This window comes from Ahaetulla prasina, chromosome 3 (genome assembly GCF_028640845.1).
Source record: "Ahaetulla prasina isolate Xishuangbanna chromosome 3, ASM2864084v1, whole genome shotgun sequence".
Taxonomy (NCBI): domain Eukaryota; kingdom Metazoa; phylum Chordata; class Lepidosauria; order Squamata; family Colubridae; genus Ahaetulla; species Ahaetulla prasina.
Genome location: NC_080541.1, coordinates 116585122 through 116611636, shown reverse-complemented (window position 1 = coordinate 116611636; position 26515 = coordinate 116585122). Strand labels below are relative to the sequence as shown.

The window sequence follows — 26515 nt, the reverse complement described above, 5'->3', positions numbered from 1 at the left end:
TTAAGAGCCTCCCCTAAAAAGTTAAATTTATAATAATGTATTCGAAGTAGAATGATTTGGGCCTGGTTATTTGTGCCTATGTAATAGAAAACTTTCGTCTTAAAGTGAGGAGACAAGACCACGAAGGATTTGAGAAACAAGAATTAATTTATTATTTGCGCAAATAGGACACAGACCCCCGCTCACGTGGAAAACAAAGGTCTGAGCATCAAGCATAATCTTTTATACCTTTGGTTACAGATATTGTCATAAGCAAAAAAAAGAAGTTATCCTAATTGGTTAAAACAGACAAAAGCCCATATATGGACTACTCTTATAACATAACATAACATAACATAACATCAGAGTTGGAAGGGACCTTGGAGGCCTTCTAGTCCAACCCCCTGCCCAGGCAGGAAACCCTACACCATCTCAGTCAGATGGTTATCCAACATTTTCTTAAAAGCTTCCAGTGTTGGAGCATTCACAACTTCTGAAGGCAAGTCGTTCCACTTATTAATTGTTCTAACTGTCAGGAAATTTCTCCTTAGTTCTAAGTTGCTTCTTTCTTTGATCAGTTTCCACCCATTGCTTCTTGTTCTACCCTCAGGTGCTTTGGAGAACAGCCCGACTCCCTCTTCTTTGTGGCAGCCCCTGAGATATTGGAACACAGATATCATATCTCCCCTAGTCCTTCTTTTTGTTAAACTAGACATGCCCAGTTCCTGCAACCGTTCTTCATATGTTTTATCCTCCAGTCCCCTAATCATCTTTGTTGCTCTTCTCTGCACTCTTTCTAGAGTCTCAACATCTTTTTTACATCGTGGTGACCAAAACTGGATGCAATATTCCAAGTGTGGCCTTACCAAGGCATTATAAAGTGGTACTAGCACTTCACGTGATCTTGATTCTATCCCTCTGTTTATGCAGCCCAGAACTGTGTTGGCTTTTTTAACAGCTGCTGCACACTGCTGGCTCATATCTAGATGGTTATCCACTAGGACTCCAAGATCCCTCTCACAGGTACTACTATTGAGCAAGGTACCACATATACGGTACTGGTGCATTTTGCTTTTTTGGCCTAAATGTAGAACCTTACTTTTTTCACTGTTGAATTTCATTTTGTTAGATAGCGCCCAATGTTCAAGTCTGTCAAGATCTTTCTGTAACTTGAGCCTATCTTCTGGAGTGTTGGCTATTCCTGCCAGCTTGGTGTCATCTGCAAATTTGATGAGTTCCCCATCTATCCCCTCGTCCAAGTCATTGATGAAGATGTTGAAGAGTACTGGGCCTAAAACAGAGCCTTGGGGTACTCCACTGCATACTTCCCTCCATGTGGATGTAGTTCCGTTGAGGACTACACGTTGAGTGCGGTTGGTCAGCCAGTTACGAATCCATCTGGTGGTGGTGCTGTCTAACCCACATTTTTCTACTTTATTTAGTAGTAGGTTATGGTCTACTTTATCAAATGCTTTACTGAAGTCCAAGTAAATTATATCAACAGCATTCCTCTGGTCTACTAATTTTGTCATTTTGTCAAAGAATGCGATAAGATTAGTCTGGCATGATCTGTTTTTGACAAACCCATGTTGGCTTTTGGTTATTACTTTGTTTGCTTCTAGGTGTTCGGTGATTCGTTGCTTGATTATCTTTTCCAGAATCTTCCCCGGTATTGAGGTCAGACTGATAGGTCTGTAGTTTCCTGGATCTGTTTTTTTTCCTTTTTTGAAGATGGGAACTAGATCAGCTCTTTTCCAGTCCTCTGGCAGCTCCCCTGTGCTCCAGGATCTTTGAAAGATATAGTTCAGTGGTTCTGAGATCACGTCTGCCAGTTCCTTCAGAACCTTGGGGTGTAATCCATCCAGTCCTGGTGATTTGAACTTGTCTAGGGTAGACAGGTGTTCACTTACCATTTTCTTCCCTATTTTAACTTGCGTTTCTAATCTGTTTTTTGTAGTGCTGTTTTTGATAGGTTGGATTGTTTTTTCCTTTTGTGTAAAGACAGATGCAAAATATGAGTTAAGTAGATCTGCTTTCTCCCTGTTGTTTGTCATCTTCTTGCCACTTTCTCCCAGCAATGGGCCAATTGTTTCCTTGACTTTTTTCTTGTTTTTAACATGTTGGAAGAAGCTTTTTTTGTTATTTTATCTTATCATACACCTTCCGGATACATATGTTGATACATATGTTACTCTCAATGCCCCCTCCTTTGCACATATAGTTACTGGAACAGGTTACAAAAAACAGTTTGTAGAAATATTTCTGCACTTTCCCGAAAGCTTGCAATACCAGATCCCTGCCCAATGGTATACTTCTGCTTTTTAAGTGACACGTTGACTTCTATACAAGTTTGTAATATCTGATTTTGGGGTTATCTATATTGGGGTTTTTCTTTAATTCCCCCCTCCTGGAACTACCCAATTATCATCAGATTCCAGGGTAGTTTCATACACATTGGGTTCTGTATCAAAAGTAGTCATTTGTTCATATTCCTACAAGACCAGAACCTTGTCTGTAGCTCTCTTGTCTACTAGCAAAGACAAGCTCTTAGAAATTGTACAGACAAAAATGGGGAGAATACAAGGTAAAATAACACATCCTGCTGCAATCAAGCCAATTAGGGCTACGATAGCCTGTAACCCAGGGAGTTTAGGAATCCATGATCCAAAAAGGTTGCCCCAGTCGAACCCTTTCCAGTGGTGAACCGGGACATGGGCAACTTTTTCTATACGCCGAGCATTATTTTCAATGATTTCTCCCACATCATCAAAATTCCAAACAACAGTTGCTGAAATTGAATTTTGCACATATACCTCCCTCAGCAGCCAGGAGGTAATCTAAAGCTAAACATTTCTGATAGATCGCATCCTTAAATTTTCTCTGTTGTTGGGCCAATGTTCACAAAGATTGGGCAGTTTCATTGGCTATGAGCTCTACCACTGCTTGTAGCCTGATAATGCGATTGAGCATATAAATTGGAGTCTGGTATCCCCACATGCCATCATTTGCCCACCTGGCAGGATCGTACACCTGGATAATGCGTTCCGCAGGCTATTCATCTTCCCTCCATTTTTGATTACCACCTATTTTAAAGTCTGTTTTCAATTTTCTTCCCTGCCAATGGTCTGCCTCCAATACCTGCAGGCGGTCCAGGGGCAGCATGAAAAAAGCAGGGTTCACTACTCCCAATGTACATGTGCCTTTCCATCCTATCGGAAGGCTATTGTATGCAATGTACTCACAAATCCAATGTACCCCCGGAGGGGCTACAGTGATATTGTCTAATGAGAAGTTTGACCAGAAGTTAATAGTCTGATTAGGCCAATAGAGCCATTCCCTAGTGGTTTGATTCCATTCATGAGTTTCCATACAGCAAGTATTGCCCACCTGGGGTCCAGTTCCGTTAGAGTTGGCCAGACACCATCGAGCTACAATGGCTGTTTGTAATTCCCATCTCGACTCAGGTTGGTGTGCTGGCATTGCAGACATATTATATGGATTGGAGTAGTTCTACTCTTGTGCCACCCAGGGCCACTGATCACCCATTTTTGTTCCCCCGCATACATAACAACTAGATACATTGAGGGTGTACGCAATGGTGGAAGCCAATTCCAAGAATAAATTACGAGCCTGCTGAGAGGGCTGAAATTTGATTTCTACTTCCTTCCAAAATTCAGAGAAATGTCTAGTATAGTTCTTAGTAGGATGATATCTGGTTTCCAAGGATAGATGAATAAGGCCCCCTGGATCAGTACTTGATGCCCATAGCCTAATACCCATAGTGGGTTCTGCGCATGCGCAAGATGGCGCAGTGGTGAAGAGTCGGCTCTGGCGTTTGAGGGGCCTCCGAGCTTGGCAAATGTCTAAACCGCCCGCCTAGCCGCCTGCTGTCCCCGGCCTGGACTGTCATCTGATCGGCAGCCGTGGGAAGGGTTTTCAGACTTTTTTGAGCCCACGGCTGCTGAGAACGGGGCCGGGTAAGCAGTCGGTGAAGTTCCGGTGGCCATGTTTGTTTTCGGGCCTGGGAGTGGGGCGATGACTCGGCGTTTTCTCGGCTGCTTTTCTGGCCGATTTTTCAGTTAATTCTCCAGTTGGCTCCTGCAATTGGCGTTGGGTCCTAGCTTGTTATGGTTGGCCTGCCTCCTGATTGTTACATCGTGTCGTCCTGGCTGCGCTGTGCCGTTCGGGTCTGGATTTTTAATCGGGTCTGGACTTTCCCTTGCTGCCAGATGATGATCATGGCGTCCTTTTTATCCTCCAGCCTCTCGGAGAGGCTCAACCTACAGGATAGGCTTGGCCCCTCGGAAGGAGAGGTTTGGAGAGTCCGGGCCTCCGAACCGGGTGAGGAAGCACTAGGGGGTGCTGGAGTTGAAGGGACCCCTGGATTGTGTTTTCTATCCTGGCTTGAAGGTGTTGGTTGGAGGACAGCGGGAAGGCGATGGAGGTGCTGTGGATTTATCAGCTTGGAGACCCTCTTTGGACGGTTTAACATCTGCTACACCTCTTCTGGCCTTGTTGGCATTCTTGGCCGGTGTTGGCCCTTTTGGGGCCTTGGAAGACGCAGGAGATTCAACAGAGGCCGACATTGCATATGATGGAACATCCCCCTCCCCTTCTTCTTATTCCAGGATGTTTGATTTCAGACTTCCAACAGACTACCATCTGGACTGTTTTGTGGTTTTTACTCTTGTCTACCCTTATTGGGATTATCAGCATTCTGGTTCATTTATTTGTGCCATCATTTTAGGCCTGCTTTTATTTAGGATTAATAATATTAGATACCATCACTAACTTTACCATCATTCTTGTCTCTCGGAGTTGGACCCCTTTTCGCCGGTCCTATCTTCTATTACGACGCGCTACTCTTATGAACTCTTGCAACTGCGAGGTGCCCCCGCCTCGCAGAAATGGCCCTCCACACTACCGAGGGCCGGCCTCTATGACGGGTTTTGGGACCCACAGAGGTGGCATGCGAAAAAAAAGAACCTGTGGGGTTTTTTAAATAGGGAATTTTTAAGGGTTGGGAGGGTTGGGTCGGGTAATGGGGGTAGCCCGTCGGGGGGGGTTTTAAAGAAGGGGAGGGGATTGCCAGTCCCAGTGCATGCTCACGGCACTATTTTATCGGGTCCGAAGACAGGGGGGGAGGGGGAGGTTCAGAACGGAGTGTGTTATTCCATCTGTACGGTGAGTGGAAGTGGCAGATATGGCGGAGGCAAGGGGTCATATCGTTCTCTGGGAGCACGTGCTCGATGTCTTAAAGCGATCACGTGCTCCGGCCCCTCAGTCCTTACTCGTTCCCCGGTTGGTCAGGATCCTCAGAGCTTGGGTCTTCGGCTGATGCTGTGCAATGCCCGCTCCGTGGTTAATAAGGCTCCCTTGATTCATGATCTTATCCAGAGGGAGTCCGCGGACTTTACGGGCATTACGGAGACCTGGTTGGGCACAGAGGGGGGTGTTCCCCTGGTCGAATTGTGCCCACCAGGTTTCCGTGCATTTCATCAGCCGAGGGCCCAAGGTAGGGGTGGGGGGGTGGCGGTTGTGATCAAGGAAAGTCTAGAGCCGAGGGAGTCCACTGTGTCTCAGATAGCTGGTTGTGAATCCCTCCTTGTGAAGTGGGGCCATAGGAATCAGATGGGTCTGTTGATCACGTACCTGGCTCCTTGCTGCGTGACTACAGCCCTACCTGAGCTGCTGGAGGTGCTTGCCGAGGTGGCAGTTGAGATTCCCAGACTTTTGGTCATGGGAGATTTCAACTTGCCATCGGCCGGCTTGTCGTCGACGGCAGTTCAGGAGTTCCTGGCTTCCATGACGGCCATGGACTGATTCAAGTAACTGATGGCCCTACACACACGGGGGGAGGCACACTAGACTTGATTTTTATCTCTGGACAGTGGATTAATGATCTGGAATTAGGAGATTTAGTGACGGAACGGTCATGGTCAGATCATTTTCTCCTTTGCCTAGACTTTCGGACTGCCGCTCACCACCACAGGGAGACGGAGCCAATGCGTTGGTTCCGTCCCAGGCGCCTGATGGACCCGGAGAGGTTCCAGATGGAGCTTGGGCCGTTTCCTGAGGATCTTGCCCACGGCACGACTGAAGAACTAGTTGCGGCCTGGGAACGGGCCGCAGCTGGGGCTTTGGATCGTGTCGTGCCTTTGCGGCCTCTGACCCGGCGTAGATCTCAATTGGCTCCTTGGTTTTCTGAGGAGCTGAGGGAGATGAAACGCCGGAGAAGACGCCTAGAGAGCACCTGGAGGTCTAGCCGTTCCGAGGCTGATCGGACACTAGTGAGTTCTTTTACTAAGACCTATCTAGTGGCAATGAGGGAGGCAAGCGTTCTCGTTTCCACCCTCATTGCATCGGCAGATAACCGCCCAGCTGCCCTGTTCCGGGTGACCCGCTCCCTCCTTCGTCAGGAGGGGCTGGATGACCCCCTACAGGGACGGGCTGAGGAGTTTAACGGTTATCTATACGATAAAATCGTTCAGCTTCGGGATAGTTTAGACCAAAATTGCGATGATCCAGGTGGGATGGCTGAGGCACTTCTTGTTGAGGTTGTTTGGGATGAGTTTGAGTCTGTGACTCTCGAGGACGTGGACAGGTTGCTGGGAAGGTTACATGCAACCACATGTTTACTGGACCCGTATCCTTCCTGGCTGGTGCTGGCTACTCAGGAAGTGACACGAGGCTGGCTCCAGGGAATTATAAATGCTTCATTGTTGGAAGGGGTTTTCCCCGCCGCCTTGAAAGAGGCGGTGGTGAGACCCCTCCTCAAGAAGCCTTCCCTGGACCCAGCTATTTTGGGTAATTATCGTCCAGTCTCCAACCTTCGCTTTGTGGCGAAGGTTGTAGAGAGTGTGGTTGCATGGCAGCTTCCCCAGTACCTGGATGAAGCCGTCTATCTAGACCCGTTCCAGTCCGGCTTCCGGTCCGGTCACAGTATGGAGACAGCTTTGGTCGCGTTGGTGGATGACCTCTGGAGGGACAGGGGGTGTTCCTCTGCCCTGGTCCTATTAGATCTCTCAGCGGCTTTCGATACCATCGACCATGGTATCCTGCTGCGCCGGTTGGAGGGATTGGGAGTGGGAGGCACCGTTTATCGGTGGTTCTCCTCCTATCTCTCCGACCGGTCGCAGACGGTGTTGACAGGGGGGCAGAGGTCGACCGCGAGGTGCCTCACTTGTGGGGTACCTCAGGGGTCGATTCTATCGCCCCTCCTGTTCAACATCTATATGAAGCCGCTGGGCGAGGTCATCAGTGGTTTTGGGGTGAGTTATCATCTGTACGCTGACGATACGCAGCTGTACTTTTCCACCCCGGACCACCCCAACGAAGCTGTCAAAGTGCTGTCCCAGTGTCTGGAAGCTGTACGGGTCTGGATGGGGAGAAACAGACTCAGGATCAATCCCTCCAAGACGGAATGGCTGTGGATGCCGGCACCCCGGTTCAGTCAGCTGCAGCCGCAGCTGGCTGTGGGGGGCGAGTTATTGGCCCCAACGGAGAGGGTGCGCAACTTGGGTGTCCTCTTGGATGGGTGGCTGTCGTTTGACGATCATTTGACGGCCGTCTCCAGGAGGGCCTTCCACCAAGTACGCTTGGTGTGCCAGTTGCGCCCCTTCCTTGACCAGGATGCCTTATGCACGGTCACTCATGCCCTCGTCACCTCCCGCTTGGATTATTGCAATGCTCTCTACATGGGGCTGCCCTTGAAGTGCACCCGAAGGCTGCAGTTAGTCCAGAATGCAGCTGCACGGGTAATAGTGGGAGCAACTCGTTGCTCCATGTAACACCACTCCTGCGCAGACTGCACTGGCTACCGGTTGTTTTCCGGGTGCGCTTCAAGGTATTGGTTACCACCTTTAAAGCGCTCCATGGGTTAGGACCCGGGTACTTACGGGACCGCCTGCTGTTACCTTTCACCTCCCACCGACCCGTACGCTCTCACAGAGAGGGCCTTCTCAGGGTGCCGTCCGCCAAACAATGTCGGCTGGTGGCCCCCAGGGGTAGGGCTTTCTCTGTGGGAGCTCCCACGCTCTGGAACGAGCTTCCCCCTGGTTTACGTCAAGTGCCTGATCTTCGGACCTTTCGCCGTGAGCTGAAAACGCACCTATTTATTCAAGCGGGACTGGCCTAAAATTTTATTGGGGTTATTTATATCTTAATATTTTAAATGTTTTAAATTCGGCCACTTTATAATATGTTTGTTTTAATTTCTTTTAATATTTACATTGTAATTTTTTACTTGGCTGTACACCGCCCTGAGTCCTCCGGGGAAGGGCAGTATAAAAATTGAATAAAATAAATAAAATAAATAAATAGAGTTTCTGTACCTGGAGATCCATGCCTGAGGGTTGGGGATGGTGATGTTTACTAGGTTGCACTGATATTTTTGACAATCAGAGAGGGTAGGAACTCTAGATATTTTGAGGTAGGTTCCTTTGCCTTGGTCTTGGAAGAAGGTCGCCCATGCGGCACACTTCCAATAGGGACAATACAGTTCCTCGGTATTACTACAGTCCCATTTTCCAATTCCATACCCTGACGGCCACTGGTAGGGGCAAATGTAAATGTCATTCTGAGTAAGAGACCTATGCCTTGCCAGGTCACCACAGGATGTGGGCCAATAAGCTATTTTGCAAATATCGAACTGTAAGGTGCCAGAATGTGCAGTTGATAATATCTGAGTTTGTGCCATCACAGGCCCACTACTTGAACCCTTAGCTCTAGCTATCAACCAAGTCTGGGCTGGATTTATTCTTGGATCATAACATTCAGCCTTTTGGTCACAAATAGTATACCACGTTCCCTTATAACAACAAGAGGTACGTTTTCCCTCACATCTATAATAAGTATGATAGATCAAAGTAGTAGTGATTGTGCTACCTCGAAGCACAGTTTTTATGCAGGTTGTGCAATTGTTAGGACACGGGGAGTTATTAGGAGGAGGTGGGGTAGGTCCTCCCAGAGTGTGTTTGGGAAGAATCCTAGGGATTAAGGAACCATTATAACACTTGGTTATTCCTCCAGAGAGGCAGGTTGTGTACATCCGCTTGTCATACTGACAAGTTCCCTTATTGTTGCATTCCTTGGGCAGCTCTGGATGCATGAGTCACACCTCACAGTCTGACCCCTCGATGGTGCCAGTCATGGGACTCTAGCCCACCTTCGAGCCCCCAAGTGTTTGGGGATCCAAGTTGTGTTTAGCAAATGGCATTTTATGGTAGCATTGTATGCACATTGCCAAAAGTACATTCCATGGTGTATGCAAGGTGGAAGGTTATTAATTGGACAGTTAGGTAATTTGGCAATTTTGTATATAAAATGTTTTCCTGTTGGAGCGTTAACAAAACAATGTTCACACTGGGAATACTGTTGTGACACAGTTTCCGTCTTCAAGGGTGATAAAACTCTAGCTTCCCTATTTTGTGGCTCAGGGTGTTTGTAAGTGGGTATTGGGATCATCATTTTCCTCCACCCTTCTGGGACATAGGTATGTGCGCTCCTTTCCCTCTGATATCTAAGTTCCTCCTCTGTTAAGGGACTCACTTCAAAATTTCCCCCTTCTTTGGCATTCAAAAGCTTGAAATGAATGACAATACTGATAAGCAGTAGGATCATCACGATCCATGTGGTTGTTATCAGACCTCTGCAGATGTAAGTGGTCTGGTGCAACCTCTGGTTAGATTCCATTATTTGCTATCTTAGCCTTCCCCCCTTTTTCAACACAAGCAAGTGGTTTACAGTGTCCTGTTAGATAGGTCGTATCTGTGATCACAGCATCCCTGGAAATTTCCTGCCGTTGCCAGTGCGATGGGTGTCACGTTTCCGGAGTGACACCTGCAGGGGATTTATTCACCTCATTCGTTCATTGAGGGACAGCTTCCTGGGGTATCACCAGAAGGAGTGAGGTTCCCGTTCTTCCTTCGTTTCTTCCTAAGGGTTAGTTTAAACAGTTGGGAAGAGTCCCTCTTTATTTCCCACTGAGTCGGAGCAGCCAACTTAACACGGGACCAGTGAAGCCAGGGTTTGATCTCAGCTACGTTAACAGCAAGGGGAGAACACATGACAACTGTATATGGCCCTCTCCACTTGGGGCTTAGAACCTCCCTTTTCCAATCTTTCACCCAAACCTCATCTCCTGGGCAGATGTTACGGGTAGCTGTGACCAACATCTGGTGTCTACAGGTTAAAACATATTTCTGTAGTCTTTTAACTACGTTGCTCAAAGCTACCAATTGCTTGGCCTTAATGGTGTCAGCTATGTGATCACTATTAGGGACATGGGGTTGGACCAAGTTCGGGACCCTACCATATAGCAACTCAAATGGAGATACCCTTAGGCCTTTTTGTGGCGTGCAGCGTACAGCAATAAGCGCCATGTTAAGGGCATTTGGCCACTTGAGGTGTGTTTCCTGACAAATTTTTGCTATTTTCTCCTTAATAAACCTGTTGGCCCTCTCAACAAGACCTCCACTTTCCGCGTGGAATGAACAGTGAAGCTTCCACATTATCCCCAAGGTGGTGGCTAGCTTCTGAGTGGCCTTATGTATAAATTCAGGGGCATGGTCAGAGGAGATCCTAGAGGGCAGACCATATCTAGGGATAATGAGTTGTAGTAATGCCCTGGCTACCTCAGAAGCTTTCTTTGTCCAGGTCGGTAGGCACTCAGGCCACCCGGTGTAAGTACAAATGATAACTAGCATAGCCCTATATGGACCTGATCTGGGCATGACAGTGAAATCTATCATTAGGGAGTCAGAAGGGTAACTTCCTCTTGGTTGATGTCCCCGCGGGGGCTGGGGCCCTTGCCTGGGGTTGTTGGCTGCACAAACCTGGCACCTGGTACATACGTTGGCTGCGGTACTGTGGATTTTGTTAATGTAAACTTCCTGCAGTAACTCATTAGCCAAGACTGTCCTCCCTAAATGCAGGTGCCTGTGCACTTGTTGTACTACATCCCATGCCAGGCTCTGAGGGACAAAAACTCTCTGGTCAGATAAGATCCACCACCCCTGCTCTTGGATTGCCTCAAGTGCCTGGGCCTGTTCCGATTCTTCCCAAGAGTAGCAAGGTTTAACTCCCTCTTCAGGGACCCAGAGAGCTAAAGAAGTTTCTATAGAGATCATTTTATTTGCTGCTTGGCGTGCTTCCTGATCAGCCCTATTATTTCCTAGGATGGTGTCTGACATTCCCCGCTGATGTCCCTTGCAATGCACAACAGCTACTTTCCGTGGGGCCCATACACTCTCTAGCAGCCGCCTGATCTGTGGTCCATGCTTGACTTCTTTTCCTCCAGCGGTGATGAGGCCTCTCTCTTTGAGTTCCATGTACTTGCACTGTCATGAAGGCGTATTTTGAATCTGTATAGATATTAACACACAATCCTTCTGATAGTTCTAGTGCTCTGGTTAAGGCATGCAGTTCGGCAAGCTGGGCACTTGTGCCTGGAGGGAGGGGCTCAGCTTCCCAAACATCTTGCAAAGTTACAACTGCGTAACCTGCTTTTTGTGTCCCTTCATAGAACAAGCTTGTTCCATCTGTATACAAGATATAATCTGGCTCAGGGAAGGGCACATCTTTCAAATCTGGGCGGCTAGCAAATGTTTCCTCAATGGTGTGAATGCAGTTATGGGATGCGCCTAATTTTGGTTCAGGCAACAAGGTAGCCGGATTTAAGGCGATGGACTGAATTATTTTGACCATTGGGTTGTGCGTGATCAAAGCTTGGTAACGAAGGATGCGAGGATTCGTTAGCCACAAATGTCCTTTCGCCTCTAAGATACTCTTTAAAGCATGGAATGTGTGAATTTCAATTTCCTGACCAAAAGTTAACTTGTTAGCTTCCTGTGTTAGCAAGGCTGTTCCTGCAATGGCTTTCAAATAAGCTGGCCAAGTCTTGGACACGTGATCTAATTGCTTAGATAGATAAACCACTGGGCGGTACCATGTTCCCAATTTCTGGGTCAGCACCCCCACTGCAACGTTTTGCTTGGTATCCACATATAACTGGAAAGGCTTATCTAAGTTTGGCAGTCCTAAACTCGGGGCTTGTAGTAAAGCGTCTTTGAGGGTTGTGAAACGTTTCTCTTCCTGTTTTTCCCATATCAGCGGATCCTTATCACTTCCTCTTGTTGCTTCGTACAGAAGCTTCGCAATTAAGCTGAAGTTTGGTATCCAGATTCTACAGAAGCTTGCTGCCCCCAAGAATCCCCGCAACTCCCTCTTGGTTTTGGGGGTTAGTAACTGACAGATGACTTCTTTCCTTTCGTGACCCAAAGTCTGTTTCCCCTGCTCTGTCATATCCTAGATACCTAACCCCAGTTGAGACTAATTGTGCCTTTTTCCTGGATGCTTTGTAACCACATTCTTGCAAGAGATGAAGCAGCTCATATGTATTCTGCCAGCAACCCTCCTCTGTTTGTCCTGTCACTAATAAATCATCCACATTTTGAAGCACTACATCCGGTGGAGGGATCTGTAACCCCTGCAGATCCTTGCTTAGAGCCGTGCCGAAGAGCGTGGGACTATTCTTAAACCTCTGTGGCAGTCTGGTCCATGCATATTGTTGCTTTCTCCCAGCTACTGGGTCTTCCCATTCGAAAGCAAACAGATGCTGGCTCTTTTCATATATTGGTATGGTGAAAAAGGCATCTTTAAGATCTATGACTGAGAACTAACGGGCTGTAGGGGGGATCAATCCCAGGATTACATACGGATTGGGGATGGCTGGATGAATAGTGACCGTTGAGTTATTGACAATTTGGAGCACTTGGATCAGCCTGTACCTCCCCTCACCCTTAGAGATTGGTAGGATTGGGGTGTTCCATTTGGACTCTATAGGTTCTAGAATGTGATGGGTAAGGTAGAAGTCTATGATCTTCTGTACAGCCTGCACGATGGGTTGTGGATATGCACATTGCCTAACTCTCACTGGGTATTTCCCAGGGATTTCTTCTACTATTATCGGAGGATGGTGACATGCAAAGCCTGGAGGATTATCTTCAGCCCAAAGGGACCTCAAATTCTTTCCATCTGGCGTCTTTAATTATCTCTTGCATCAGCATCGTCATTCTCCATCCCTCTTCTCGGGGCACTTCCATCTTCACCTTCCCATATTTCATTGCCATCGTCCCATCTTCCTCAAAAGAGATCTGCGTCCTTAATTTACATAGCAAATCTCTCCCCATAAAGGGGACTGGGCAGTCAGGCATGTATACAAATTGGTGGGTAATAGTTCAGCCTCCCGTGACACAGGTTAAAGGTTCTAGGATTGGTGTTTGCAATATATTTCCAGTTGCACCCTGAATACTATAATATATAATATAATATAACAGCAGAGTTGGAAGGGACCTTGGAGGCCTTCTAGTCCAACCCCCTGCCCAGGCAGGAAACCCTACACCATCTCAGTCATATGGTTATCCAACATTTTCTTAAAAATTTCCAGTGTTAGAGCATTCACAACTTCTGCAGGCAAGTCGTTCCACTTATTAATTGTTCTAACTGTCAGGAAATTTCTCCTTAGTTCTAAGTTGCTTCTTTCTTTGATCAGTTTCCACCCTTTGCTTCTTGTTCTACCCTCAGGTGCTTTGGAGAACAGCCCGACTCCCTCTTCTTTGTGGCAACCCCTGAGATATTGGAACACTGCTATCATGTCTCCCCTAGTCCTTCTTTTTATTAAACTAGACATATTGAGTTCCTGCAACCGTTCTTCATATGTTTTAGCCTCCAGTCCCCTAATCATCTTTGTTGCTCTTCTCTGCACTCTTTCTAGAATCTCAGCATCTTTTTTACATCGCGGTGACCAAAACTGAATGCAGTATTCCAAGTGTGGCCTTACCAAGGCATTATAAAGTGGCACTAACACTTCACATGATCTTGATTCTATCCCTCTGTTTATGCAGCCCAGAACTGTGTTGGCTTTTTTAGCAGCTGCTGCACACTGCTGGCTCATATCTAAATGGTTATCCACTAGGATTCCAAGATCCCTCTCACAGGTACTACTATTGAGCAAGGTACCACATGGAGTGAGGGGAAGCAGGGATCAGGGGTTTTGTTAAAACTGATCGCATTGTGCCTGTGTCCACTAGGAAGGGGATAGGCTTGCCTCCTATATTCAGGCAGACCATAGGCTCCCGGAGGCTTGAACCTGGTCGGCTTCAGTCCCATTCCTCCACTTCTGCCAATCCTACGAGAGGGGGCCTTGTAAATCCACCTCTATTTGGCCTCCCCCTCCAGCTTCGTCCTAGGCCGCATCTGGAATTCTTCACAAACCTTCCCCTATTTCCTCCTTCTTCCTTCTCCTTATCCTTCTCTGGGCATTCCCCTTTCCAGTGCCCTTCTTTCTTACAGATTGCACACTGGTTTCATCCCAGACTCATCTCATATCCTCGACCCCTTCCTGCTCCCCTCCCCTTTGGCATTCCTGTGAAGGCAACAACTAACAGTTCAGCCTTCCTCTGCATTTTCTGGTCCTTTTTCCTTTCTTCTTCCTTATCTCTGTTAACAAACGTTTTCCGTGCTATCTCCATCAATTCACTCATGGGCTTCCCCAATGCCCCCTCAAGATGCTGTAACTTCCTCCTTATATCAGGGACACTTTGGGAGATAAAATCCATTGCCAGCATTTGACCGTTTTGTGGGTCGGTTGGATCTATAGGAGTATAAATCTGGTATGCCTCGATTAGTTGGGTATAGAAAGCTTCAGGGCTTTTGTTAGCTTCCTGGATAACCAATGAGGGTTTGGACATGTTAGTGGCAGGCTTTCCTGCTCCCCTGATTGCACTAACAACCACTCCTTGGTATTCTTGTAATTCTCTCAGGTGCCTGTATGGATCCCACTGGGGGTCCTTTGAGGGGAAGCGCCGGTCCACCCATTCCTCCATTGTATATTGCATGGGTTTACCTGGCTTCAGGATCTTGGACACTTCAATTCTGATCTTTTCTCTTTCCTCTGGATTAAACAATGTTCCCATCAACTGTTGAAAGTCCATCCAGTTGGGGTTATGGGCATCGACTATAGTCTTAATTAGGTCAGCTATCTCGTTGGGCTTTTCGCTATATGGGCCATAATGGAGTTTCCAATTCAGGAGATCAGAGGTGGTAAAGGTATGTGTTGAAAGAGAGAGGCTCTGTCTGTTTTGGTTGGATCATCTTTATTGACAATCATTTGGTCTAGTTGTCTGAGGGGGGCATTCAAGATAGGCTGTTCCATTTTGGCCCTTATTCTTTCAGCTATTGGTCCTTCCACTACTGGTTTAGCTGTGGCTGGCCCTGCTCTTGCTCCCTCCTGTTCATCTTCATCCTCTGGGTCAGGGGTGGAGGCTTTCGGTGAGGGCCCCACTTGACCGGACCTGTCTTGACTCTCTGACCTGGGCTTAGCAACGCCCTTACCTTTCCTTTCCCTTGATTCCTTTGACATTGGGGATAGCATGCACTGCCACCTTGATTCCCCGTTAGTGACTAAGGATCCTCCAGTCCTCATGGACCTTCATCCCAATCCTGATGGGGCACATATGGAGGTGGGTGGGGTAATTCTTCTGGGCAGCTAGGTAAAATTGGAGGGGGACACTTCCTACTCTTTGAATGTTGGATGGTTCGGGAGATTAGAGCTTGCACTGTCCTGCCTTGCATTGTTTTAACCAGTTCAGGGGATGGTTCAAAAGGTCTACCCAAACATCAATATACGGTGCCTGATCCGGATGACCTAGTGTGGGGTGGAAAACTATCTGATGTACCCTCACAGCTATGGATATGTCCAAAGTTCCCTTTTCTTGCCATCCAATTTTAAAAGTTGGCCATTCTGCTTCACAGAAGGTTTTCAGTTTCTGCTTACTCCAATTAATACCATAATCTTGGGACTCATATCCTGCCTTAAAATGTTTCAGCATGCACTCCAGAGGAGTCAAGGGTATACTACCCCCTCCTCCCATGATCCTCCCAGAGCACCAGACAAGACAAATAGGGAGAGGGGTTTTGAGAGGAAGGTAAGGGGTCCTTTCCACTCAGGAGACACAAGGAAATAGTTTGCCACTTCACACAAGCCTGACCCACAGAGCTGGAATCTTGATGGTCTCTGGTGGGAACTGCAGACTTTACTCACTTAACACACACACACACACACACACACACACGTCAAGCCTCCCACCTTTTCCTTGAAGGGAGGGTGATCAGTCCTCCCCAACCGTCCCTGCTGAAAAGGGAGGGTTTTCCTATTTCCCTTATACTTGCCTGCAGGCTGATGTTTTCCTCTGGCCAGTTCCTCGGCTTTGTTCTTGGTCTCCTCCTCCACCTGTGGTTCTTGTGGAGGCTGCTGCAATTGCCTCTACTCTGCTCCAGCGAGAAGTCCCTCAGAACAATGGTCCGGTGGCGCCAATGAAAAGAATGTTCTCCCTGACCCACTAGGACCGGGGCAGTGGGCAAGGCCCCCACTCAGAAGGTCTCAAAACCTCTTGTCTTCAGGCTGGCTCTCCAGTAAATATAATAGAAAACTTTCATCTTAAAGTGAGGAGACAAGACCATGAAGGATTTGAGAAACAAGAATTAATTTATTATTTGTGCAAATAGGACACAGACCCCCACTCACGTGGAAAACAAAGGTCTGAGCATCGAGCAAGGCTCAAGCATAATCTTTTATACCTTTGGTTACAGATATTGTCATAAGCAAAAAGAAGAAGTTATCCTAATTGGTTAAAACAGACAAAAGTCCATATATGGACTACTCTTATCATACACCTTCCGGATACATATGTTGATACATATGTTACTCTCGATGCCCCCTCCTTTACCACATATAGTTACTGGAACAAGTTACAAAGAACAGTTTGTAGAAATATTTCTGCACTTTCCCGAAAGCTTGCAACACCACATCCTTGCCCAATGGTATACTTCTGCTTTTTAAGTGACACGTTGACTTCTATACAAGTTGGTAATATCTGATTTTGGGGTTATCTATATTGGGGTTTCTCTTTCACCTAGAGTGAGAATTCTTGAGTTGAAAATATTGGAACAGAAACATATATAAAGAACAACTGTTTACCCTCTCCCATATGTTAGAGGGTTAGGATGTTTAGGTGCTCGCTCTTAGCAATGCCCCCTTCACCCCCAGCCACCCACCTCAGCTGTTCACAGACACCTTTCCTCAATTGACAATGGTGGTGTACAGAAGTGATTGTGGATGGGGGGGCAGTGGGGTATATGCCAGGCAACTGGCAGTGGTGGCATGCAGAAGTGATGGGGGGGCACTGTACCAGCCAACAGTCAGCAGTGGCATGCAGAGGCTATTGCAGGGGGGCAGGGAGAGGCAACGGGGAAGCAGCAGAGTCTTTTGAGCAATAACTAAGTTGAAGGCTTTGGATTCAGCTCTGGCCTTGTGGGAAACCCTGCACCATGAGTCCTTTTGCAGAGGTATAAAATCCAGATGGCAGAGACAGAACAGGAGCAAAGAGGTTCCTTATTTATTTATTTATTTATTATTTGCATTTCTATACTGCCCTTCTCCGAAGACTCAGGGCGGTTTACAGCCAAGATAAAACACATGTACAAAAGTTAAAACACAATATTTCAATTAAAAATCTGATTCAATTGGCCAAAAATATTAAAATAACGAGTAAAACTATAAAACCAAACCATCAATAAAACCACCCATTAAAATTGCCATTAGGGCAGCCCTGCTCGGTGAAACCAAAAGGTCTTGAGCTTGCGCTTAGTAGCTCTCCACTCCAAAATCAGCTCCCTGGGTCTACTTCCAGTAGCTCTTCTGCACCCAGGAAAGTTTCTCCAGGAAGTTTCTCTAATCCAGCAGGTCAAGAAGCTGTGAGAAGGGAGGGACATGTCTGCCTCCCCCACATCATATAGATTTTATACAGGATAGGCTTGCAGCTCTATGCTTTCCTGGAGCAGATAAGCAGCTGTATTTTAGTCACCCTGTGGTGTGCATGAGTGATGGGTGGCTGCGATCTAAATGAAGCCTCTGAATTGTTTCTGGGTAGAAAATTAGGCCAAAGCCTGCCCTACCTACCTGCCTGCCTGTGGTTTTGCTCTCCCTCAGCAGTATGGGCACCAAATGGATCTCCAAATGAGACAGGAATGTCTTACCCCATTTTAATGGTAGGAAAACTTTCCTAACTCAGTTTTGTCTCCAGAAGACAGGGCCAGGGCCAAATCTAAAGTTTCCAACCTGTAGTTATTGCTCAAAAGCCTCTGCTGCTTGCCCAGCACCCCACTGCAATCACTTCTGCATGCCGTCAACACTGCTGCCCCCCAGCTGCAATCACTTCTGCACACTACCACCACCAGTTGCCTGGAGCATCCCTTCCTTACTGCCCCTGCAATGGCACGTTGTCCCCCGGCAGCTTGCCATCGATTGCTTGCTGTTGCCTGCCCCCATTGGCTGGCAGCTTCTTGTCCCATGCAGCCAAAGGCCCAGATCAAATGGTGTCTGGCTAGTCCAAATCCTCCCCTTAGGGAAATTGAAAATCAATTTTCATATTGATTCTTGCTTTTCCGCCTGCCATATAAATTTCATTATCATTCTATTCAGGTCTCCAAAATATTTTTTTCCAGTTTTATTGGTATTGTTTGAAATAAAAACAACAATCAATTTAATATATTCATCTTAATTACTGCTATTCTTCCCATTAATGATAATCGCAAATTTTTCCATCTTTCCAAATCGGTCTCAATTTGTCCTTTCAATTTATAGTAATTATCTTCTTTAATCATTACACACCTTGCTGTTAGTTGTATTCCTAAATACCTTACCTTTTTAGTAATCTGAATATCTAGTTTCTCCAGTAAATCCTTTTTCTGTTTCTCTGTAATACTTTTCACCATCTGTTTGTTCTATCAGTCTGGGTCCTACTTCTTGGGGCTCCTTTAAAATAAACACTAGATCATCTGCAAATGCTTGTAGTTTGTATTCTTTTTTAATTTTCATCCTTTTAACTCTTCATTTTGTCTTATATTTCTATTTAACTCCTCTAACGTCAACACGAATAACAAAGGGGATAGAAGGCATCCCTGCCTTGTTCCTTTCATAATATTAACCTTCTCTGTCATATCGCCATTTATTATCACCTTTGCAGATTGTTTACTATAAATTGCCTCAATCATATTTATAAATCTTCATAATATTCCAAAGTATTTAAAATTGTCCTCATATTGTCTCTAATTTGTCTCTTCGGTAAGAAACCATTTTGGTCTGTATGAATAAATTAATTTAACAACCTCTTCAATCTATTCGCCATTATTGATGCAAATAATTTATAATCCGCATTTAACAAGGAAATTGGTCTATAGTTTTCAACTTGTAAGTATGTATCTTCTTTCGGTATAAGAGTAATATATGCCTCTATCCAAGATTGGGTATTTTTGCATTTACTAAGAGTTCATTAAATACTTCCAACATTGTATTACTAATTACGTCCTGTAATATTTTATGCAACTCTGCTGGCAAACCATCTGGACCAGGGGTGAAATGTAAAATTTGTTACTACTGGTTCTGTGGGCGTGGCTTGGTGGGGGGGGTGTAATGTGACTGGGTGGGCATGGCCAACTTTTTTTTTACTTTTAAAAGCATTTTTTCTACAACCTCTTCAACCTCTTATGCTTTTAAAAGCATAAAAAATGCTTTTAAAAGCATAAAAAATGCTTTTAAAATCCTGTGATGATCAGGCAGCTCAGCTGGGATTGCCAGAGGAAAAAAAGCTTTTAAAGGGTTCTGACAATCCCAGCTGAGTTGCCTGATCACCGGAACCTTTTAAAAACATTTTTTTACAACTTCTTCGGCCGAAGAGGTTGTAAAAAAATGCTTTTAAAAGCCTCTGGCGATCAGGCAACTCAGCTGGGATTGGCAGGGGAGCCTTTTAAAAGCTTTAGAAAAAATACTTTTAAAGGGTTCTGACAATCCCAGCTGAGCCGCGCGATCATCAGAGGCTTTTTTTTACTTTTAAAAGCATTTTTGGCGGAAGAAAAAAATGCTTTTAAAAGTTTAAAAAAAGCCTCTGATGATCGCGCGGCTCAGCTGGGGCGGGGGGGGCCAGGAATTTTTGCTACCAGTTCTCTGAACCTCCTGCCGCCATCAATACTGGATCGGGCGACCTGGTCTGAACTGGGAGCATTTCACCCCTGATCTGGACCCGGCATTTTACCATTCTTTTGTTTTTTAATCCCCACTGTTAATTCCATCATTGTTATACTTTCCTCCAAAGCCTCCTTGTATTTTTCTGGTATTTTAGGTAATTCAGACTTTTCTAAATATTGCTTTATCTTCTCTTCTGATATTGTCTCTTGTTTATAGAGTTTCTTATAGTATTTCTGTATTATTTTCTTCTTTTTCTCATTTCGATAGCATAAAGTTCCTTCCTCATCCATTAATTGATTAATTAGGTTTTTTTCTCTCCTTTTTAATTTTATAAGCCAACCATCTACCTGACTTATTAGCATTTTCAAAGAAGTTTTGTTTGGACATCTTTATTTTATTTGCCAAGTCCTCTTTTTCAATTAAATTCATTTCATGTTTTTTCAAATCCATTTGATTTTTAATCCTCTTACTTTGTGTATCTTTTTGTAATTCCGTTGCTAACTTCTTATATTCCTCTTCCAGTTTTTTTGAGTTTGTTTTTTCTTTTTATTTCTTTTTCCCAAATAAGTCATTGCCAACCCTCAAATGTATGCTTTCACTGTATCCCACACATTTTGCACTGAGGTATCTTCCTTTTTGTTTTCCCTGAAAAAGAAAACCAATTCTTTCTCCATATATTGTTGAAATTCTTTTTCATTTAATATTGTTTGATTCCAAGTCAATCTTAATCTCTTTCTTTGTCCCTTCCATATGATTGTAATCGGGTTATGATCTGCCCAAATGCTTGCTTCAATATTTATATCTTGCACTTTAGCTAATAAATCAATTGACAGCCACATCATATCTATTCTGGACCATGACCTATGTCTATTTGAATAGAATGTATACTGTTTTTCCTTCAAATCTCTTTCTCTCCAGGTGTCTTGAATGCCTAGTTCCTCTACCATTGTAAAAAAAAGATTCTGGAAGTTTTTCTAGGCTTTTTGTTAGTCTTTGTTGTTTTATAGTCCAAATCAACTTCTCTTATCACAAAGTCTCCCATCATGCAGATGTTTTCATACTCAAATTCTATTATTTTCCTATGTAATTTTCCATAAAATTCTTCTTTATTTGGTGCATATATCGCCACCAAGAGTATTTGTTTGTAATTCATTGTTACTTCCACTATAAGGATCCTCCCTTCTTCATCAGTAAATATTAATTTAGGTTATAATTTCTTTTTAATATATACTATGCCTCTTTTACTTTGGTGTGTCAATGCAGAAAATAGTTCTCTCAATTTTGGATATTCCAATAGTGGAGGCTTTCCAGGTCTCGTCTTCATTGTTGCACAAGTGGCACAGTTCTTTACATAGTCCTCAACATCTTTTTTCATCTTTGGCCACCAGAACTGTCTCCTGGCTAAGTGCAATGTCTTTAACTAGCCAAAATGTCCTCCTTGTTTAGAATCATGGCTCCTTTGCAGGACTTGGATTCACAGAGTGTTGGGGACATATAATTTTGACCCTTTCCAAGCTAGTTAAAAGGTCCTTGTTGTCTTGGAACCACGGGTCCATTGAAAGCTTGTCTTTCAATCTTTTGATCATTGCATCTTTGTCTTTTGGGCTGTGCTTTTTTGCTTGCGCTTGGGTGGTGACTTATGACATTAATTGGGAAGGATGAATTATAGCATGAATTACCTCCTCTCTCTTGCTGTTGAATTGTGGTTTTCTGGACAACACATCTGCTAGGAGATTTTTCCCTCCTGGAATGCATTTGAGTTCAAAGATGAACCATTTGAAGTATTGCACCCACTGGACTTGTTTAGGGGACAGTCTCCTGGTGGTTTTTAGCGCCTCTAAATTTTTATGATCAGTCCAAACCTCAAAAGGTTGTTGACTGCCTTTGAAGAATTGTCTCCATGTGAGTAGTGCCCAGTGTACTGTATACGCTTCTTTTTCCCAGACAGCCCATTGTCTCTCAGTCTCAGTGGGTTTTTGGAATTTAAGTGCAGGGCTGCAGGTTTCCATTGGCATTTTTCTGAAAGAGGGCTGCTTGCATTGCTACGTTGCTGGCGTTGGCTTGGACTTACAAAAGGTTGCTCTGGGTCTGGATGCTTTAGTACTGTTTCTTTTGCAAAATGCCTTTTTAAGTGTTCAAATTATCATTGGCATTCTAAAGTCCAATTTAGAGGTTGCTCTCATCAGCTTTTTAGCAACTCTGTAATGAGAAGGGTGACCTCTGCAAATGAGGGGATTAATTGGTGGTAAAAATTCATGCACCCTCAAAAATTTTGCAACTGTTTCCTGGTGTGCTGGGGTTGCCAGTCAAGGACTGCTTTCACTTTACTCAGGTCCATTCCACCCCCTGGTTCAATATGCGGTAGCCAAGGTAATCTAAAGAATATTTGTGGAACTCACATTTTGACAGTTTTGCATATAGTTTGGCTGCCAGTAATTTCTTCAGTGCTTGCAGAACCAATTTCACATGTTCTTCCAGGATTTCAGTGTAAATGAGAATGTCATCTATGTAAACGAGGACCCCCTTATATAGGTGCTCATGCAGGACCTCATTTATCAACTGCATGAAAATTCCAGTGGCTCCCTGTAGTCCGAATGGCATCACCCTGATTCAAAACTTTTTAAGGGGCAGTTGAAAGCAGTTTTCCACTCATCTTCTTTTATTTGTATGTGGTAGTACGCCTCTTGGAGATCGAGCTTAGTGAATAGTTTCCTTTTTGCAAGGTGCCCCAACGTGTTTCATGAGAGGCAAAATAGAATAGAATAGAATAGAATTTTTATTGGCCAAGTGTGATTGGACACACAAGGAATTTGTCTTGGTGCATATGCTCTCTGTGTACATAAAAGAAAAGATACGTTCATCAAGGTACTTGTTGTGTATGCATACTGCATTTATTCCTTTAAAATCAATGCACAGTCTCATCCCACCATCTTTCTTTTCTTTGAATAATAAGCGGCCTGGGTTTTGCCAGCTGTATGAAACCCCTAGCCAGGTTGATGTCAATGTACTCCATTAGCTCCTTCATTTCTCTGAGGGTCATGGAGTACATTTTTGGTTTTGGTAACTTGGTCCCTTCCATGAATTCTATCACGCGATCCATGGATTGGTGGGGGGGTAATATATTGAATTCTTCCTTGCTAAAGGCCTTTTCCAAGTCTCTATATTCCCTGGGGATCAGTGGGGTCCCAGGGGGTTGTTCTGATACCATTGCTGTCACCTCCCTTCAATCACCAGGGGTTTGCTACCTGTTTGCCTGTTCATGTGATAGGTTTGCAGGCAGTTCAGGGCCAAGCACTAATTTGAGTTTTCGATAGTAATAGTTGGACACCATCTGTCAAACCAGGTGATGCCCAAGAGTTGACTTGGTCATTTTTGGCACTACTATGAATTAGCTCCCAATGTTTTCCCATCTCTAGCTATTTTTTAAAAAAATAATTTTTATTAAACATTTTTTAAAAAACAAAAAATAATCTTTAAACAATAGTTTCTTTCCAACAATTTCGCAATGGTTAAATATTTCTTCTCCCTTATTTCAATGTATCCTTTAGATTATTATTTACACCAGTGCAGCACGTTAGAAAAGTAAAGAAGCTGTGTATAAACAAGCTATGGATATACTGTATATCTGTATTTGAGAGGCTATGTGTCCTGGGAGACTTTGTTCCCATAAATACTAAATCACTTGCTGTGACTGTGATGATTAAGGACAGTAAATAGTTTGCATTCAGTTAATTACTTAGTGATAGAGTACTGAAGGCAAATTGTTAAGGAGATGATCTTTGCAAAAATAAAACTTTAAATCAAACCATTTTGTACTCTTCTACATACAAATATGACATGAATTAATATTATGGTTAACAGTTAGGGGGTTATGCAGAGTTGTGGAAAAGTGGCAGATCTGACAGGGGGTTTGCTCTTAAGAGTGAATTTTCCTGGATTTATGGTCCCACCGAATTCCACTATCTCCAACTTCAAACACGCTCCTGTTTTTTTTTCAGGAAAAAGGAGTAGGGGGTCATTTCTGCTCAAAAGGACTTATTAAATTGATTGATTTTCTAAGCAGACGGGAATTTCACAAGCGTTCGATCTTTGATGTAGAATCAGCACGGCAAGTATACCGACTCCCTTTCTGAAACCTGAAACCTTTCTTTGTCTTTGATTAATTGACTTTTAAAATGGCGTCTGAAAGTGAAAGTAAATTTTTTTAGTACGATAAAGTAGCGTTATTTGTGGATTGTTACAAACGGAGTTTTTTTTATACTGAAAGGAGGGAAGGAAAGTTGTTAAGTTTAAATTCCTGATTCTTTTGAAGACAGAATGGCAGCTAAACCTTTAAAGCCTTCTGGAAGAAGGGGATCTGAACCAAGTCTTGAGGATATATTGAAAGTACAATTAAAACTTTCTGAAGATAGGCAAAAAGAGATGATGGAGAATTTTAATGCAAAAATAAGAGAAGATATTCTCATGGCAGTTCAAGGACTGAGTAAAAAAATTGAGGGATTGGAAGAGGAAATGCAACAGATCTCTCAGTCAAATAAGCATTTAGAAGACAAAATGAAAGGTGTTCAGAAAAAAGTGGATCAAAATGAAGATCAGGTTGTGATATTACAATATAAACTTATGGAAGGAGCTCTTAGAATCCGTGGTATGCAAGAAGAGCGAGGAGAAGACTTAAGAAAAATTATATCAGAAGCATTGGCTGAATTTATTGAAGTGGAACCCCAAGAGGTAGCTTACCAAATTGATAAAATATATAGAGTTAACTCCTGGATTGCAAGACAGAGAAAGCTTCCTCGGGACATTGTGGTTTATTTTGTGAAAAGGACTATGAGAAATCAGATTCTGCAAGTTTCATATCAGACAACTTTAAAAATTGGAGAACAGGAGCTGAAGGTGCTGAAAGAGATTCCTTCAAAGATGTTAAGAGATAGGAAGGAATTTGTTTTTTTTACACAAGAACTTAAAAAACATCAGATTCAATTCAGATGGGAGGTGCCAGTTGGACTGACAGTATTCTATCAAGGAAGGAGATATAGAATTGACACTGTTTTAAAGGCAAAGGATTTTCTTTCTACAGTTTTGAAAGTCGAAATAGAAGTGATAGAAAAACTTCAAGAGATTCAAGAAGGCATGGTGATCCAAGAGCCTTCATTGCTGCCAGTATCAGAGGAACCACAAGAGCAAAGGGTGACAAGAGGAGCTCTTAAGCGTAAAGAAGAGCAACAGTCTCAAAGTAAAAGTCAGGATCCCAGTATGGAAGCTGTGGGAGGAGCTAGACGGAAGATACCGGAGGAGGAGCTTCCGTTGTCTGCTTCAAAGCTTCAGGAGGCCAGTAATGGCAAATAGAATTTTGTCATGGAATGTTAATGGCTTGAATTCAGCTCAGAAAAGAAGGAAAATATTTCACTACTTGAAACAATTTAAAAATGATGTGATTTGTTTGCAAGAGACACATATAAAATTATCAGACACATATAAAATTATCAGACCAAAAATATTTAATTAACTCAAAATTGGGTAACCATTTTGTTGCATCAGCTTTGGAAAAGAAGCATGGAATTGTTGTATATATCAGGAAGGATATACCAGCTAAGTTAATTGAGGCAGATATTCAAGGAAGATTTATTGCTATTGAACTGGTGATAGATGCAAAAAAGACTTTGCTGATAGGTATTTATGCACCTAATCAGCAACAAGAAAAGTTTTACAAAATGTTACACGAGAGGTTGACCCTCTGGGATTATAGTTCGTTTATTTTATTAGGAGACTGGAATGGAGTAATTGATACAAGAAGGGATAAGAGAACCTCCTCCAAGAAGATACCTATACATGCAAAACTACCAAAATCCTTTTTTGAAATGATGGAAGACTTTGAGTTTAGAGATATATGGAGGTTACGGAATCCAGATGAGAGAGATTTTACTTTTTTTCCCGATAGGCATCAATCTTTCTCACGTATTGATTTTATTTTAATTTCTAATGACTTGCTTTCTAGGGTGAAGAAAATGAAGATATTTCCGAGGTGTTTAACTGTCCATAGCCAGTATGGATGGAATTATTACAAGGGAAAAAAGGTGGTAGAACATGGAGGTTGAATGAAAATCTGTTTAGATATGAGGATAATGTAACTTATTGTAAGAAACAGTTGAAAGAATTTTTTGATTTTAATATGTACAAAGGGACACCTATAGGAACTGTGTGGGAGGCGAGCAAAGCGTTTATTAGAGGGATATTGATTTACTTGGACAATAGGCAAAGGAATAATAAACAAAGGCAGCGTAGGTATTTGGAAGAAGAAATTCAAAGGAAGCAACAGTTATTAATTCAAAACCCACAAGATCATAAACTTAAAGAGGCTATAAAAATATTACAGAGTCAATTTAATATGTTAATGGCAGACCAGGTGGCAACGAATATACAATATGCTAAACATAATACCTTTTGTAATGCAAA

General features: G+C 43.9%; 1 protein-coding gene across 1 annotated transcript in view; it reads left to right on the top strand.

Annotated features, from left to right (window-relative positions):
* Window positions 1–26077, top strand: part of LOC131194637 (uncharacterized) — a 37398-nt gene extending 11321 nt beyond the window's left edge. Inside the window, exon 2 of the mRNA XM_058175855.1 lies at window positions 24061–26077. Within this exon, the coding sequence (XP_058031838.1) occupies window positions 24380–25408 (1029 nt within the window). The 5' untranslated portion in view covers window positions 24061–24379 and the 3' untranslated portion in view covers window positions 25409–26077. The remainder of the gene's footprint in view (window positions 1–24060) is intronic.
* Window positions 26078–26515: the final 438 nt, after the last annotated feature.